This window comes from Cryptomeria japonica, chromosome 1, assembly GCF_030272615.1.
Source record: "Cryptomeria japonica chromosome 1, Sugi_1.0, whole genome shotgun sequence".
Taxonomy (NCBI): Eukaryota; Viridiplantae; Streptophyta; class Pinopsida; order Cupressales; family Cupressaceae; genus Cryptomeria; species Cryptomeria japonica.
In genome coordinates this window covers 528104721-528122633 of record NC_081405.1, presented here as the reverse complement: position 1 = coordinate 528122633, position 17913 = coordinate 528104721, and the positions used below count along the sequence as shown (strand labels likewise).

At 40.3% G+C, this 17913-nt stretch overlaps 1 protein-coding gene across 1 annotated transcript in view; it reads left to right on the top strand.

The window, feature by feature from the left end:
- LOC131059916 (THO complex subunit 3) overlaps nucleotides 1-17913 on the top strand; it is a 142395-nt gene that overhangs the window by 30054 nt on the left and 94428 nt on the right. The window contains exons 3-5 of the mRNA XM_057992987.2: nucleotides 9974-10103; nucleotides 11974-12065; nucleotides 12314-12382. Of these exons, the coding sequence (XP_057848970.2) occupies nucleotides 9974-10103; nucleotides 11974-12065; nucleotides 12314-12382 (291 nt within the window). The remainder of the gene's footprint in view (nucleotides 1-9973; nucleotides 10104-11973; nucleotides 12066-12313; nucleotides 12383-17913) is intronic.

Here is a 17913-nt window from a genome sequence, read left to right as displayed (position 1 = left end):
AGTCTTCCCGAGAATGAGAAAGGGAGGTCTATGCTAAGGTTGTCTTCTTCAATGCTTTGCCAAAGTCATAAAACTGGCTATATTACTTCCAAAGGCCACCAAAGCCAACAAGAATGGGAGTTTGGTTGTTTTTGCAATGAATAGTTTTTTTTATTTTGCTCCTATTTTTGTCGATAAAAGCTTTGTAGCAGGTCGAAACACTTTAGTGCTTGAAAGCAAAGCACAAGGAAGGAATAGAATTCGAATGGTTTAAAAAAATACTTTTGGCCATTTCATCTCAAAATGGTGAGAAGTCTCTCCAAATTCGGCTCAAGGGACCAAAACAAATAGGAAAATATTTGGGCCATTTTGAAAACATTGTTTTGCTATCAATGCCAAAACAAATGCGAACCCTCATCGTCGAATCAAATCCTGAGCTATGGAAGGTGTCGACGAAATAGTGATAATAAATCGATCATAATGAAATCTAAATGATTTGTTTTGCCCTTCAAAAGCCGATAAAACACCGAGCTCACTGTATTTCATCACTCGAGTAAGGGCAAATCATTTTTTTTCATTATACCTCTATCAAAAGTTGATAAAATACTAAGAAAGACTTGAATTAAACCCGAAAATAAGGAAGTATTGGCAAAATGATGAGAAGGGGGGTCGAAAATTTTAAAGTTAAGACAGTTTTTTTTTTAACATCACCCCTCTAATCCGCCAATGAAATACCTAAAGAGCCAAAAAACTCCTAAGCACTAGAGGGGAGAGTCAATTGAGGTCAAATGTGTATGTCTTAAAAGGAGACCATTTCATTTTATTTTAGTTTTGTTTTCAAAAGGCCGAGTTTTTAGAAAAGGGGAGGGCTATTAAAATCTAAGTTCATAATTTGTCTCAAAAGTGCCGAGTTCGGGCATCATTAGTAGTCTCACATTTTGTCTCAAAAGGCCGAAATTTCGCCTAAGGGGGGGAAAATGACAAAAGGTAAATAACGAAGATGTTTAAAAACGATGTTTGCATTTCACCTCTAATTGCCTAAGTTTTCCCTTAAGTTTTCCCTTTAAAATGGCAAATGTTAAGTGAAATCATAAAAGGGGAACTTTTTCGCATTTTGCCTCTCAAATCCTTACTTTTCCCTTTAAGTGGCACAATTTTAAATCAAAAAGTGAAATGAGGAAAAGGGGATTCAAACTGTTTTAAAAAGTGAACATCTTTCATTTTCCCCTCTTGTTTGCCTAAATGAAGCCCGACATTGCCTTGAAAAACATTTAATATTGGTTAAAATCAATTATACTTTTCAGGGTGATTGATTCAAGTTTAAATCGATTGTTTGCAGATTGACGTCATTGGAAAGAGCTAAGGTGGCAACCTAAAGTGCAAATTGAAGACATGATCGCGATCAAAGCCTGGAAGCAAAGATGCAGCACACAAGATCAATGTGGTGATCACGGAGCACTGCCAATGAAGAACACATAGAATGCTACAAATGTATGCATATTGAGAAATACACAGCTGGAATTGATTCCAAAAAATCAGTTTGTAAAACTGAACTACTTTATTGTAAAAACACTGTCCGTGGGCCCCGTTTGATGCAATTAAAAAACAAGGGGACATATGTCAGTTATGCCTCAGCTACTTGATTGACCAAATTGATGTCAAATAGTGGTCGGTAGCTGAGGAGGTGGTTGGGAGGACAACTGGAAGTTAATAGGCATAGGCTAAAGCTGCCAAGCCTCTAGAGGGCTGATCAGAGCCATTGGATGCAGTCAATCTTGGCCCTTGATTTGAAATGTAAAATCTATAAAAGGTAGATGTCTCTTTGTAAAGGGTGAGATTCTTTAGTAATTAGATTTTTAGGAGTTAGAAGTTAGAAGTAGTTGTAGTTAGCAGATTAGGAATAGAATAGAACTGTTGTAAGAAATTGTTGCAATGATAGCTAAAATCAATATATGAACTTTGAAGTATGGTGTTTTTTATTTTGGTCTTCTTCTGTTTGCATGGTTTCCCTTCAATTACTTAAGTAGAGTTCAATGATTCTAATGGTGAAATGTGGGGGGTATTTGATGTATTTCCGGTTCATACCATTGGGGACCTGCTGATTGTAGGTCACCGTGTATGGTTAGTTTGAATCCAGAGCTGTGCTCAATTCAACCATGGGTATTTGTTTCAGGCTGCGTTAGAATTAGGTGCTTGGAAGAATGTCCATAGTCTGAAAACCTTTAATTTCCTAGGAGCATGCACTGTTCTTGTTAAGTTGTGAGGGTGTTTGTCTACCCGCAACATTAACCGTTTCTTCCACTGTACTTAGGTCTCCTAAACCTTCTTGTTTGTTATTTATTTCCACAGTCTGAGAATCACAGCATCATCAGATGTAGGCCAACTTGTTGTAAATGTAAGCCCCCTTGTGTTACCAGCAAAACACATCAAACCATTGAGTTATCCTGCAGTCAAGAACTAACATTTGGAACCTTGAGGTTGTCCCCTTTGATCATCTGAAACAACATTAGGGATTTCCTTATTTAAGAGAGGATAGGATACTTAGCATTCTATTCTGTGTTGACCGGAGAGAGTAGGCACGCCAACAGGTATGTGGTAGGAAAAAAAGGATGCCAAACCATATTTATTGAGATGGAAGTGTCCATTTACAGTTATAGGAAGAGCCACATGAATTGAGGGTGGATGACAAAATGTTGGGGGAGTTTTGATAGAAGTTGTCATTGGCTATGTGTCATATGGTCATTAAATTTCAAAGTGGTACATTGGAATTGTCTAGTGGCTTCATGATTCCCCTTTTAGAGAATGATTTGTTGACAAGGGCAATGTGTAGGTTGTCAATTGTCAATGACATCAAGGTGCACAGTGTGGTACCTACAATAGGTGCTTTTGTGCCCTTATTGGAGGTGGTGCTAGTTTCAAGTAATGGGTTGTATGGTTGTGTTGCACAATGGTGGAAGACAACTCCTTTGGATATTTTTTTGGCAATTAGGGTCTTTTATAGACTAGTTGGTAATGCTATTTTTTGTTGTTTACAGGCTTATGGTCTGGGCATGTGGTGGGATTGCATTTTGTTGTGCTATGCAATAGAGTGACTGGGTTTTGTTATGTGTTCTTGGTGGCTATGGAGGTAGTAGATAGTTTTTGTGTTGTATGGAGGTGGCTAGTAATATGTTGCTATTACTGTTATATGTTGCCATTACTCTCTTGATAATATATGGTTTATGGCATAGTTGGGTCAGGGGCTCGTTTATAGATCCCCAATAAATGAATTAAACAAGAGAATATTGTAATGGCTAGGGTTTGCTTACATATTAATCTAGGTATTTGCACTCTGAAGCTTTTGTGACATGGATTGCTTCTGAAGCCTTCCTCTATTCTTACTGTTGTGGGAATATTATCCACACAATACATTCAACAGGAGAGATGTTGTTAATATGGAATAGAATCTCTCCATGGAAATTTTCCACATGTCAATGGCTTATACTTTAAAAGAGAGCACCATAACAATAATAACCAGATGGTAATGAGATCCACAAGTATGACTTGCTTTGCTAAGTGATTCTCATACACTAACACAAAGAACACAGTGGGTTGTCATCCCCACAGTTTATTTTGAAATTGACAAGATTTTGGTACACGGTAAGCTACATAAGCTTCATTGATGCTCAGTTTTTACAATCATGGGATTAAATCACACACACCCAACAAGTGCACAAAACAAGAGTGGAGGAGGTACTATATGGAACATAATCCCATTGTAGGGACATTCTACATGTAAATTAATATCTTTAAAATAATTTCAAAATGATAACCACAAAGCTGTTGGACGCGCATAGCATGTTTGGCACTAGTAGATGATTTCATGTCAAGAATTTGTGAGTGGAAGAGCATATGACTTTGTTTGCCACATATGGGTAAACGATTAAATGCATAAAGTAAATGCACAGAACATAATGGAAATATCTTACGAACCAGTTTCTGTATTAATTCCATAGTCCATATACATCAAGTGCTTACAACATCACATCAGGTACGACTATCATGATGATACTAAGAAGGAAAGGTATGCAATATATAATACCCGAAAGGGTGCGATCAACCGTCGTGTCCAACTGCCCTTCAGGATGACTAACTAACTGATTGCCGTAACTCATTATTACCGACGACAACATAAACATAATATGACAACATAACATAATGATTATTCCCGGCAACATCATCCCCCCCAAAAAAAGAAGTCGTCTTCGGACGACTTAATACAAAATAGAGATGACATTAAACAGAACTGTTGACGCCAGTCGAGGCCGAAACTTATACACTTGCTACGTCCTCGCTTGAAAACCCTTTTCTGCTACCATCCTATGCTCAAGTGTGGATGTCACCATTATTGCTTCCGCAAGAGTTCTTTTTTGTTTTTTCCCTTGACAACACAATCCTCCTGTGCCTAAACCAAACTTGTCTGCAAAACACGCTTTTCAGTCTCAGCCTCCACCAACTACTACTCAAATGATATTGTCTCCCTAGCCAATTTGTCCTCGATAGCTACCTGCGCTGCCCTCTTGGCATCCAACTCTTGGGTACATTGAGATAAGTCTCACGCTACTACGGCCTCCAACCTGGTGGTCAGCTCCTTCCGAGCCCTCTATGCATCCACCAAGGCAACCTCTCGTCCAGTTGAGACATACTCCGAGTGCCTCAAAGCGTACCATTCATGCTTGGAAGTGGCCACAACCTTTTGGCACAAAGGCTAGGAGACACCTCAAATCCTCCATCACACTCCCCAAAGGCTGATAATCCGTATCCCTCTATGGCTTATGGCTTCCCCGCCAATGCTTAGCTTCAGGCTTCTTTCTCACAGTACGGAACAACCTCAACACTTACCGTGACTTCTTTGATGCCCTTCGCCCAACTCAAAAAGTGTATAGTAGCTCGAAAATAAATTGGGGGCAGTGCCCCCAACGGGGTTAAGGGGCAGCGCCCCCGCCGCCAACACCAATTTACAACCTTCAGAACCACATGGAAGTCCATGGCGCACATCATTTTTGTGATATTTTAAGATACCAAAATCCTTCTTCTCCACTCTAATATTTTCAACATCCTGGCTCCAGACGCCATCGAATGATTTTTTCAATTTGGTCGTCGTTTTTTTTCTTTTTTTTTTACCACCCATCACCATCGTTTATCTTGCCATGCCGTGGTATTTTTCCTTTCACCCTCTTTTAAACCGCCGCTGTTGTCGCCGTGCTCCTTCAGGCCTACGAACTGTAATGTCCCGAGCCCGTACAGAGGTTATCTATCGTACGATGGAGTGGTCTGTCGTACGGTGGCTGAGCCGTACCGGGGTCACTCGAAGCTTGGTGTCGTACGGTGTCTGGGAAGGTCGTACGGTGGATACTGTTTGGCCGTGCGGGTGTACGGTAGTGGCCGTACGGTAGGTGAACACCCTCCGAGGCCGGTGACCTCCTTCGACGGTGGTCCACCATATGGTGTCCCACCGCACGACGGTGCTCCGTACGGTGTCCCACCGCATGGTGGTTTGCCGTACGGTGCCCCACCGCACGGTGTTCCGCCGTACGATGTCCCATTGCACGGTGCCCCACTACCCGGTGGTTCCACCACCACTCTTTTTCTCAATTTTTTTTTTTTTTTTCAATTTTCTTTTAAAAAATTTTTTCAAATTTTTTTTTTCCTAACCTAATTGTTGAGAGTCTTCGGCTCGGGTCCCATGCCTCTGGGATCGCCCTTCGTCCTTCTCGGTTTGCCTCGCCCGAGAGTCTCCTGCTTTGGTCCCATGCCTCTCGAGTCACCTGCCTGGCCTCTCGAGTCCCCTTCCATCCTCTCGGGTCCCTTCCGGACTCTCGGGTCCCTTCCGGACTCTCTGGTGTCCTTCCGGCCTCTCGGGTCCCCTGCACGCTTCTCGTGGTAGGGTTTCAATTTGGACCCGTTGATGGCAAGTCTATTTTCAATGGCCATCCGAAGACCTGGAACCACAAATTCTATAGGGACCACGATCTCCTTCCCATACATAAGAAGAAGAATAATAAAGATTTTGAAGGCTGCGGCCTTCCACACAGGGTTCCAATCGTTGCCGACACGAATGATCTTGGGATTATCTACGTCACCGAGGTTTGGGGTGTCTCCCTTCCAATATTCTCTGTATTTCGGCAGGTACACCTCCTCTGTTGCTTGCTCTGGTTCCTCTACTTCGAGCCTTTAGCTCTGGAACATTTCGTAATCCTCCATCTGCCAGTGGAAGAGCTCATTCAATGACCCTGTCTCATCCTCAGAGCACTCTCCTAGTTTGAGAATCCCTTCATCATTGGGCTCCGTGCAGCCCCGTCCTTCGTCCCTCAGGTCGCCTTCTCCTTCACCCTCCGATTCCGAAGATGATGCCAGTTCCTCACTAACCAACTGCGTTCCAAGGTCTATGATAAACTTCCTTCCTCCATTTTCCATAGACAGAGTGTTCTTCTTCCAGTTGTGGGTGGCCTTGGCTGCCACCAGCCACCCTCTCCCTAAGATTGCATCATACCCTTTTTTCTTTAGTGGGATTACCACGAAGTCCAATATGAAGGGTTGCGCCCCGATGGTAACTTGCTGGCCCATCAGTGTCCCGATGGGTTTGATTCCATGTTGATCTGCTCCCAGCAAATTGAACGTAGATGGCCACAACGTCGGTTTCTCTAGCTTCCGCTAGGTTTCTTTTGGAAGAACATTCACTCCCGATCCACCATCGACGATGGTATCGGTTAGAATGGTGCCAAGGATACCCATCTCCACAATGGCTGGGTTCCTTCCAGTGTTAATTGCTTGCAGCATGGGGTCTATTGTAGACCCCCAAGGAACATCTGTGTGGTGGTTGGTATTGGTGCGTGGTTGGGAGAGATTATTCAGCAACGTTGTTTGTAATTGAGGCATCGTCTGGAGGAGGTTGTGTATCTTCACAGGCACCTCCAGTTTTAAAATTTGATTTAGTATAGCCTTCTCCGCCTCCGGTCGGCTGGAAGTACCCACCGTACCCTTCGCCTTTGCCCTTTGTCGTATCTCTTTCTCAATTTCTTCTCGTGTCTGGGCACATTGCGTGTTTGGCTTGGGCGCGGGTTACGGCCAACACTTCCTCTTCTTTGGTTTCCTCGATATTGAGCAAGTTGACATCGGACTTCAGGTAGGTGGCGTCTTCGTGGTCTCTTGGTCCACACCATTTGCATAAATATTGTGTGGCCTCTCCCTTCGGGCAGTCTCGGGCGAAGTGCCCCCACTGGTTGCACGCTCTGCATTGTACCATCGGTCGGCCTTTGGAGTCGTATTGGATCTGGCTCCATGTATTGTTATTGTTGTTTCGTCCTCCCCACCAGTTATCTCGGTAGCCTCCTGATGTTGCATTGTTATTCGCCTGGGAGCTGTTGGTACCGCCCATTGTAGTTGGTTGTTCCTGCGTAAGCAATACTTGTTGGTTTCGTGTTTTCATGTTGTAGGGGCATTCCCTGGTGGGATGCCCCATCAACTGGCATATATCACAATAGGCCTTCTTTTGGCAGGAGCCTTTTGTGTGGCCGTCCGTCTTACATTTCGTTCACCAAAGCTCCCCTTCGTCGGTCTTGCTCGGACCTCCCTTCATAACCTTCAACTCTTTCATCATCCTCAACATGTCCTTCTGCAGGGCTTGCACCTTTTTGCCGGAATCGCCATCGCTTCTGCTTCCCTCGGAAGAGTCATCACTCATCATCCTCAGATGAGCTATCCTTCTTCTTTTTCTTCTTGGATGTCTTGGTCTCACTCTCGAGATCCATTGCTTTATTATATGCATCTTCGTATGAGGTTGGTGGAACAATTTTCATCTTCTTTCGGATGGAATGTTTCAGTCCCTCCACGAACCATCTCTTTTTCAACCCATCCGCTGGTTGACTCTCCATTTTCCCCAACAATTCCTTGAGCGGCCGACTATAGGCTCGGACAGTCTCGTTCTTGTTCTGCTTTGTGCCATAGATTTCGACTACTATTTCATTGTCGTCTTTGTGGAGGCGAAACTCTATCCCGAACTCCTTCTTCAGGTTGGGCCATGTGCCGACTTTGGTCTTATCCATATTGGAGTACCAGTCGATGGCCACTCCCCTTAAGGTTGTTGGAAATTGTGTTACCCATTCGTCCTGGTCAGTAACATCGTTCACTGACCATATGGTTTCGCAAGTGCAGCAATGGCGGACGGGATCTTCCTTCCCGTTGCCCTTGAACTTCGATAGCTTCTGCTTACTTGCCATCCCACCGCTGGGTCTCGCTCCTCTGGTGCCTTGTGTGCTTGTACGTGGTGATCCTCCGCCTCCGCCTCCTGCACCTGACCCTCCACTCGTGGGTCCTCCGGAGAAGGTTGTTGACCCCGAACCGAACAAATTGCCTCTCGTACGGTACCCTTGTGCTCTCTCGGCACCGTCGGCCGTACTGTCACCTTCGGTCATCTCCCTCCGATTGTCCTTCGAAATGGACAAGTTATTTAGTAGGTCTCTGGTAGCGTCGATCAGGTTTAGACTTTGCCTTGTTTGTTCCACCAACTCTTCATGACTTCTTACCCTACAGTGGTATTCTGGCGAACTGTAGAGTTCTCCTTCGGCACCCTTCGTGACTCCTAGGTGCCCTTCGGGCAACCTTACGACAGTGTAGAGAGTATAATTCTCTCCGTCTATCTCTGCCTCCGCAACCTCCGTGACACCTCGTGGGTTCCCTTTGAGCAACCACTCGGTCGGTCGTCCTTCGGCAAGCTGCCTTGGCGTACGCCTTCGTTCTATTTGCTATCTAAGATTCAACGCTCTTTGTGCCACTTCCCATTTGTCACTTTGTATCTTTTTATTTTTGTCCTTATTTAGTATATTTGGCATAAATCACTTCCGTACATAGCAAGCACGCACCATGTACACAAAAAAAACTTTTTTTTTTTTATTACTTTCCCTTTCGGCCACAATTTATATCAACATTGTGCCAGGACTATTATAGGGTTCAATTTCCCCTTCGCCTCTTGCCATCACGCTCTGCGTCCCAACGACGATTGTTCTGTTTGCGCGTCTTCGGCCTCTGGGTTAATCTCACCAACGGGTAGGCCGATCGTGTCTGTACGCCATCCGTTCCTTCCTTTCCCGAGTATGTCTAGGCAATGGCGCCAAATGTTTGCCACATATGGGTAAATGATTAAATGCAGAAAGTAAATCACAGAAGATAATGGAAATATATTACGAACCAGTTTTTGTATTAATTCCACAGTCCATATACATCAAGTGCTTACAACATCACATCAGGTACGACTATCATGATGATACTAAGAAGGAAAGGTATGCAATATATAATATCCGAAGGGGTGCGACTAACCGTCGCGTCCAAGTGCCCTTCGGGACGACTAACTAACTGACTGCCGTAACTCATTATTACCGATGACAACATAACATAATGATTATTCCTGGCAACAGACTTTTAAACTGTGTATTCATAAAGTGAGATTCTTTATGTGCTGACAAATGGTGAGTGTTTTATTTTATATTGTGTTGTTTGACAGTGTTGTTGTGGAGGAACTTTCTATCAAGCAATGCTATTTGTATGTTAACAATTATGGAATTTAAGAGCAAGAAATGGGTGAAATAATTCAAATTTAACTGGAAATGTCATATGCTTATGGACACAATATTTTAGGTTTGGTGTGTGCATTATCTTATGTGCAATGTGCTTCGTGACACCTGTAAAACATTTGGTACATGTTTTAAAGTTTTACACTTTAATGCACATGTAGCGGCAAATTTTGAAAATTCTATGTTTACATTATTATGCACATGTAGAATCAAATTTTGAAAATTCTATGTAATTATGTACATGATATGTGAATACAGGGTTTGTGATTTTAGTTAATTGATATAGTGCAAACATTAATTGTTGATAAACGATAGAAACATAATTTAGATCACTCTTAAAGATATGCTTCCTTATCTGAACATTACTTTGTGCATTTCTGTTGTAGAGTAAGGGCAAGGATTTAGAATTAAAAGGGCATGCTGATAGTGTTGATCAATTATGTTGGGACCCAAAGCATTCCGAGTTGGTTGCTACTGCCTCTGGAGATAAGACTGTGCGTCTTTGGGATGCTCGCAGTAAGTGAAGCTCTTTCCCTTTTGTTAAGCTCCATAATAGACTTGTGATGTATCCAGGTGAAAAGTAAAGTCCTATAGGCATTGAACTGCCGAACATCATTAAAATAGTAGGAAGCTTTGGGAGCCTGTCAATTTTTGTTGATGGTTCTGTCCTTGGTTAACAATTTGGCAAAATTGTTCCATGTTCATCTAGAATGCTGTAATTCATGGGGGTTTTAAAACTGGAAAATATTTTAGTTGTTTCTCATATGTAGATCCCAAGCTCCTAATCTATCGGTGCCTTTGTTTCATCCTGGCTTTGCTATTTTTGAATATTTGAAGTTCATTCAGATTTCTTTGTTGGTCTTTAATTTCAATGTTTTTCAGAGATTTTTTCCTACATGTATCATCTCTTTTTACTTAACTCTTGAGAATATGTATCTCTTCTTCTGGCATTTCAAATCATTTTTCTATTTTGATTTGTCCGGTTAAATTTGTATTTTGTGCCAATATGCAAATAAATCCTGTCAGATTTGCTGGAAAACATCTAATCCTCAAGTTATATTACTGATTGTTGAATAAAAATGAGTTAACATTCATACTCTCAGAGGATTTGTCATTTAGATTTCTAATCTGGTTCTATAACCCATATTTCAAGGCTTAGTTTAATGTGTTGATGAAATCTACTTCATGTGTGGATTTAGGTTTCATAGTTTTACCAAAAGGACAGTGCAGGTATCATAACAAATTTGACTGAACAATTTTAAACATAGACCTTAATGTGTTGTCAATGTTGATTGACAGGAAAGGATAGCATCATATTATTTGTGAATATTTATATGTTTTTAAGATCTTTCTCTAAGTTAACACTTGGAATAATTAACTGTAGAAGATCTTAGATAACAGTTCCTTGTAGTCAATGATCGACAATATATCTGATTTATGTGACATATATAGATCTGTTCCCCTTCTTCAATTGCTCAATTTGAATTGAACTGGACAAGGTGCTGGTAAAGGATGTGATGGCATACCTATGTTCCAAGGTGTTTCCAAGATGGGGATGGTTATATAGACATATATGACAAACCTATGTTCCATGGTGTTTCTAGGATGGGAATGGTGGGACACATTTTGGGGATGGCACTTTTGGAGGTCATTTTTTTGGGATTGTTGTTTAAAAATTACACACGCACACATGGACATTAATTATTTTTACAAGTTTAGCTATATGTGACATTAATATTCAAGTCTAGAATTTATATTATGCATCAAATTTGAGATTCATTGTGGAATGTTCATTAATTCAAGAACAACGGAAATTATTATTTTTTCTTTGTTTCCATTATTACATTAGGCCTCAAGGCCACACAATGACAAAATGCTCACAAGATTTTTGTGATTCTCGACACTGTTTTTTCTTCTTTTTTCAAAATTTCATACCTAAAAAAAGCTGGTGATGTCTGGACTCTGGATGTCCCTGGAATGGTTAAGGGATATCATAGACAGCCAGGGATGTGTAGATGTCCTGGGGATGTAGGGCATCCAAAATAATTGTTTGGTGATGGGCTCTCAAAAATCTTGGGGAGAGAGGACAGGGATATCACAGACAGCCAGGGATGTGTAGATGTCCTGGGGATGTAGGGCCTCCGAAATGATTGTTTTGGTGATGGGTTCTCAAAAATCTTGGGGAGAGAGGATAGCTAGGGAATGCCTCTTGCTGTCCCCTTGTCCTAGAATTGCCTTAGGGGACAGGGACTCTAAGTTTGGGTTGAAGTTGGATTGTTTTTCTGATAACCTAGCCATTTTATACACTTGGTTTTAGGGTTTGGTCAAAATTGAAGAGTAATTAGTTTACTCCTAAAATGAAAGTTCTATTTTTCCTGTGTTTCAGGTGGAAAATGTTCTCAGCAGGTTGAACTCAGTGGAGAGAATATCAACATTACTTTTAAACCTGATGGAACGCATATTGCTGTTGGAAATCGGGTAATTCTTTTATCATAGATAATGTTATTAATAACAGTTGTAAAGCTATGCCTTGTGCGGTTGTCTTTTTTTTCCTCTGATGTTTTTGGTGCCATGTAATTTGAAAAAACTTTTGTTTCTTTTTTGTCTTTTGTGCATTGCTTTTGATTAATTTAGTAATATATTTGAGAATTGTACCATCATAAGTTGTTCTTTTTTATTGTAAATTTCTTTTCTTGTCCTTCCTAATCAATATGATTTTTCTGTAGGATGATGAATTGACCATAATTGATGTCCGTAAATTCAAGTCAATTCACAAACGTAAATTTAACTATGAGGTATGTGAGGGATTAGTTTTTGCTCCTGTTTTTAACTTTAAACATTTTTTTCATGCTTATTTGGTCCTGCATATTTCCAAACACCAAGGCTTAATAACTCAGGCTTTTGTACTCTCTCTTGCTATGTTTATTCCTTCAATGATTTGTATGCATTTATGGATAATAAGGCTAGTGTAGTAGTTACTTGAAGCAATGGCCATGAATTTCATTTCCTTGAAGAACAAAGAAATATGAGCAAATGATAAAATGAATCCTACAAGTTGTACAGATCTGCAATTGGTCATTTTCTCAAGGTTTTGTAACTATTTGTTAGATAAGTCACAGTTTTGTGTCACATTCAATTTGGAAAATTTGGAATATCCTAAGTATTGCAAAGGGATTCTTGAATTTTGACAAGTCCATATACATGCAATTTCCTTAGTACTAATTACATTTTTCTTCTTGGTTGTCTACTCTGCCCAAAAGATATTTCTCATTGCCATTTCTAGTCCTTTTACATGAACATGCTCACATATGTAGGTTATAGCTTCTATTTTGCATGTCTTCCTATCGGATGTTTGTTGACATTGATGATATTTTGAAAACATGAAAATTGTAGAGTGGTGCTTAAGCATGCATGATTATTGAATGGCATGAAGCAAAAAATGCAAGAGTAGAACACACAGTACCACAAAAGTTTCGATACATCCTTTATTTAAAAAAAACTGAATTACATAAAATAATATCTCCACGTGTTTCAGTCTAAGACCACATTAGTGAAGTTGTGGATTCCAAATGAATTATACATCAACTTTGTGTAGGCAACCTAAGTGGGAAGGTGTTTACAATTAATAAATGTGGGATAAAAGGTCCCATACAAGAGTACCCTCCATAACCTCAAAAAGTTAAAAATTCTTCCTTGAAGAGCACATTGCTTGGCACAAAAAATAACAAGTGGTTCATGGACAGTCAAAAAATAAAACATGTCATGATGATATGTGAAAATTTTGCCTGTAATCCTATGTCAAAAATGCTACTTTATGGTCTTGGAAAACTAATCCAGGTTTTAAGCATAAAATCCAACATGGAAAATTTTAATGCTGGAAAAATTAGATTGGCTTTTGCAGAAATAGGATCCAAGGGATTTAGGAGCTTTCCAATGATTAAGTGTTGAACCCATTGGATACTGAAACGGGGCAGGGGAGGGCGGGGCGGTGCAGTGGGGGTTGAATCAGTATCCTTTGAAACAAAAACTTTTTAGCACCATCTTTTAATTCAAATCTTTAAACTAATCAACACCAAATGAAAGATAAAGCAATCAACAAAAGTGCACAAGAGAACACCATATGTACATGGAAAACCCCACAGGGGAAAAACGACGGTGAGAAAAGTTTCTTGGATCTACTGCCCAAATCCAGCCTCACAATAAAAACCAAGATTTACAATTGGTTTTATGGTCACACCAAAGGAAGTTCATTGCTCCCTTAAGTCCACGGGACACATAAAATCTTGTTGAAGAGGTTCCCTACCTCAAAGCAAGATACAATGAAGACAACTTAAATTACATCTACCTTTGGTTTATTGCCTCCAATTCGCTGTCACCACTTCAGCTACCTTTGGCACATTGGCTCCAAAAAACCGAAATCACTTCTGCGAATATTGCAACCTTCGGTTCACTGCCTCCAGCATGCCATTGATAGTCCAACTTGAATGCTCACAAAAAAATACCTCTCCAACAAATGATCTTCATTATATATGTTTCGTGACCTTCAATAATCCTTTCCAAGTCGGCCAGTGATGGAAAGCATGAAACATGCAATAGGTCAGCCCAAAACATTTCCATGGAGTAGAGAAACCCATTGCGGAACAAGACCAAAAACATCTTTGACACTCATTTCCAAGCAGGTGCATCTATCCAAGCATCAGTCGCAAATCACTCAAAGTTGGCAACAAGGTAACGTGTAGATGAAATGTGTAGTTAATTACCAGTCGGCCCAAAAACATATCTACCAAGAGAAATTACACATTGCGGGATGCATCAAGACTTAGCTTGACCCAAAACAATCTTGCTACTTCCTCTAAAGCCAATACAAACACTCAGGAACATGGCACACATGAGAGATCAAGCCCTATTGGTCAAACAATCACGAATATCCCATAATATCAACATCAGTCAAATGCGACCCTATAGAGATTAGAATCTGACATGCAGACCACATAGAGATGTTACTTGAACGTTCAACGACATTCCCATTTTCTCTTTTCATATTGTCATGCCAAAGTAAGCTAGCGCAAGCAAGTAGATATGGAACACTTCATTCTCCGTAAGCCAGTCAACACAGTCTTGAGATAGAACTTTAAAAGTCATATTTTTGGTACATTTCAACACTTGAAACCTGAACTAAGACATTGCACAGGCAACATGAGCACATCCACCTAACCACAGGAGCAAACCCATTAATGCAGAGGATTTCCTAGACAAGTCTTGGCACAACCAAACTGTTTACACTGCAATTACCACAAACATCTGTGGCAACTTTTGTGTCCTGAAATAAAAAGGGTACATCTTCCACATCACATACAAGCTAATTTCCAAACCGCAAGTCCATATCTTCAAATGCGAAGAAATGCAGTTCATTCTTCCTTTACAACTTCTTGCATCCTCATTCTTTCAATATGCAAAGACCAATTTTTCTTTGTAACATCAATTTCTTACTCAAGAGCAACAAGAGAGATAGAACAACAGTTTACAGCATGCTCATGACAATTAGCATCATATCCATTTCATCATCCTACTTCTAATCCTCATCTTAATACTTCTAATTTTCATCTTAATACTTCTCATCTTGATGCATCATTTTTATCAACCTTTTTCTGACAACAAATATATACAATGACATCCAACCATGAACTTCAACATCATCACTATACTTCATCATAGCACACCATCAACATACCACACGTTAAGGGTTGACATCAATGACAACACAGTGTTCTGAAACAAACTCCCTCTTTGTCATTGATTGCAACACACATTTGCATTCTCTACCCCTTTGACATCAAGGGCAAAGGGCAAGGGATCTTCTTTTGAAACTGCATTATCACACATGCTCCCCCTATTAACAATAATCACCTACCAGCTCCCCATGAGCAGTAGTCTCCATTAGTCCAAGAATAAAGATAAGTTTTGAGCTACTCCCCTTGGACAGATGCACCATCTATGCATCTAGTTAGGAGGGAGAAAAAACCCTAACTTCTGTCTAAGACATCCAAATGTATCCTTTGAAAGTGCCTTTGTAAAGATGTTAGCAACTTGATCTGTTGTACGTACATACCCAAATTTACCTCTTGATCTCTACCCTTCTCCTTGAGGAAGTGATATCGGATATGTGCTCGGTTCTTGAATGCTTTTTTGGATTCTTTGTAATATTAACTGTACTGGTGTTATCACTCAAAATAGGAATGGGCTCATCATACACTACCTTGATGTCCTTCAAGGTTTGCTTCATCCACTACACTTGAGTGCAATAGGATGCTGCAACAATATATTCTGCTTTGTTGTAGACAAGGACACTGAGGCGTACTTCTTACTAAGCCATGAGACCAACTAATTTCCCAAAAAGAAAGCTCTGCCACTTGTGCTTCTTTTGTCATCAACACAACCAGCCCTATCAGGATCAATGTATGCATTCAAGGAAAACTCATCATCCTTTGGATACCACAATGCATAGTTTTGAGTGGTTTTTAAGTATCTAAAGACCCTTTTGACTAGATTTACTTGATTTTCTCTAGGATTAGCTTGAAACCTATCCTCCAAACATACTACATGCATATTGTCTGGCCTAGATGCAATTAAATATAGTAGGCCTCCTATCATGGACATATACAAAGTCTAATCTGCCAAAGGCGACTCATCGTTTTTGCTCGATTTGCAATTGGTTACCATGAGAGTACATACTGGTTTGTTGTCTTCCATACCAAATTAGCTGAGCAATTTGCAGTTCAAGGAAGAAGGATAATTGACCTATCATAGACATGTCTCCTTTGACATTTCCTCAACAAACTTCTTACACATTTCATCATCTCCACCAAAAATGATATCATCAACATGTATAACAACTATTATAATTCTTTCTTCCTCAACCTTAATATAAATATTGCTATTTGCAGTAACTCTCTTGAAACCTTGCTGAAGTAGATACTTGTCCAATCTAGCATACCAAGCCCTAGGAGCTTGTTTGAGGCCATACAATGCTTTCTTGAGTTTGGAGACCATGTTTGGATCTTCTGATAATTGAAACCCATTAGCTTGCTCTATGTAGACTTTTTCTATGTCACCATTCAAGAAGGCAGATTTGACATCCATTTGATAAACTTTATAGTTTTTGTGAGCAACAAGAGCAAGAAACATTTTGATTGCCTCCATCCTAGCCACTAGAGCAAAGTTTTCATCAAAATCAATTCCTCCTACTTGTGAACAACCTTTGCATACCAACCTTGCTTTATTTCTCACCCATCTTCATTCAATTTGTTCTAGAATACCCATTTTGTTCCTATCACATTCTTATTTGGAAGCTTAGGAACCATCTCCCATGTGTGATTTTTCTCAATGGAAGCTTAGGAACCATCTCCCATGTGTGATTTTTCTCAATCTGATTCAATCCTATTCCATAGCTTATAGGGATCTTAGTGCCGTTGACTCTTAATTGCCCTCTATTAAGAACATAGACAACAATATGAAGCGCTTCTTTCCAATACACATCAAGTAAATTGGCTTCCTTTAACATTGTCCTATCCATTTCTTGGACAGTTCTATTCTTCCTTTCCACTACCCCATTTTGTTGTGGGGTTCTAGGAGTAGATAGATGTCTCTTAATTCCATGATTGTCACAAAACTTCTTGTCCTCATTTTTAGATTTCCAAAAATGTGACAACCCTTACAAATTTTTGTTTGGTGCAAAACTCACATTTGTTACTGTCAAATCATCAAGGGGTGTCTTTGCCACATTGCCCAAGTTTTGGCCTTCATTTACGTAGCTTTTTGTGCAATTTCGGGTTTCACAAAGTCACTGCAAGTTGGAGATTTTACTCTTAAGGCATGCTTCTTGAGGCAAAAGTTTTGCTTCTTGTTGAACTGGACTAATCTTCGGTTCATCCTTGATCTGCGTTTCAAATTTCATTTGTTTACCCTCTGGGTGAACGGTTTAAAACATACAGATGAAATACTCAAAGCAAAACAACAATGCCATAATTACTAGATAAGATCATGCAAATATAAGAGATATTATTCCATTCATAATCATGTGTCTTTACAAGTTACCTTCCAAGGTATATAAAGGTACCGAGGGGGTGCGACGGTTGCCCATCGCACCCGTAACTACCATCCCTCGGTTACCAAACTAACAAGGACAAATACTACTTAATTAACTAGTTTTATTCTAGTACAATATTGCTGCCAACATCATCCCCCCCCAAAAAGAAAGGTTGTGTCCGGACGACTTACAAACAAAATGGGGAATACATTGCTACAACAGAACCCAAAATCAAAAACT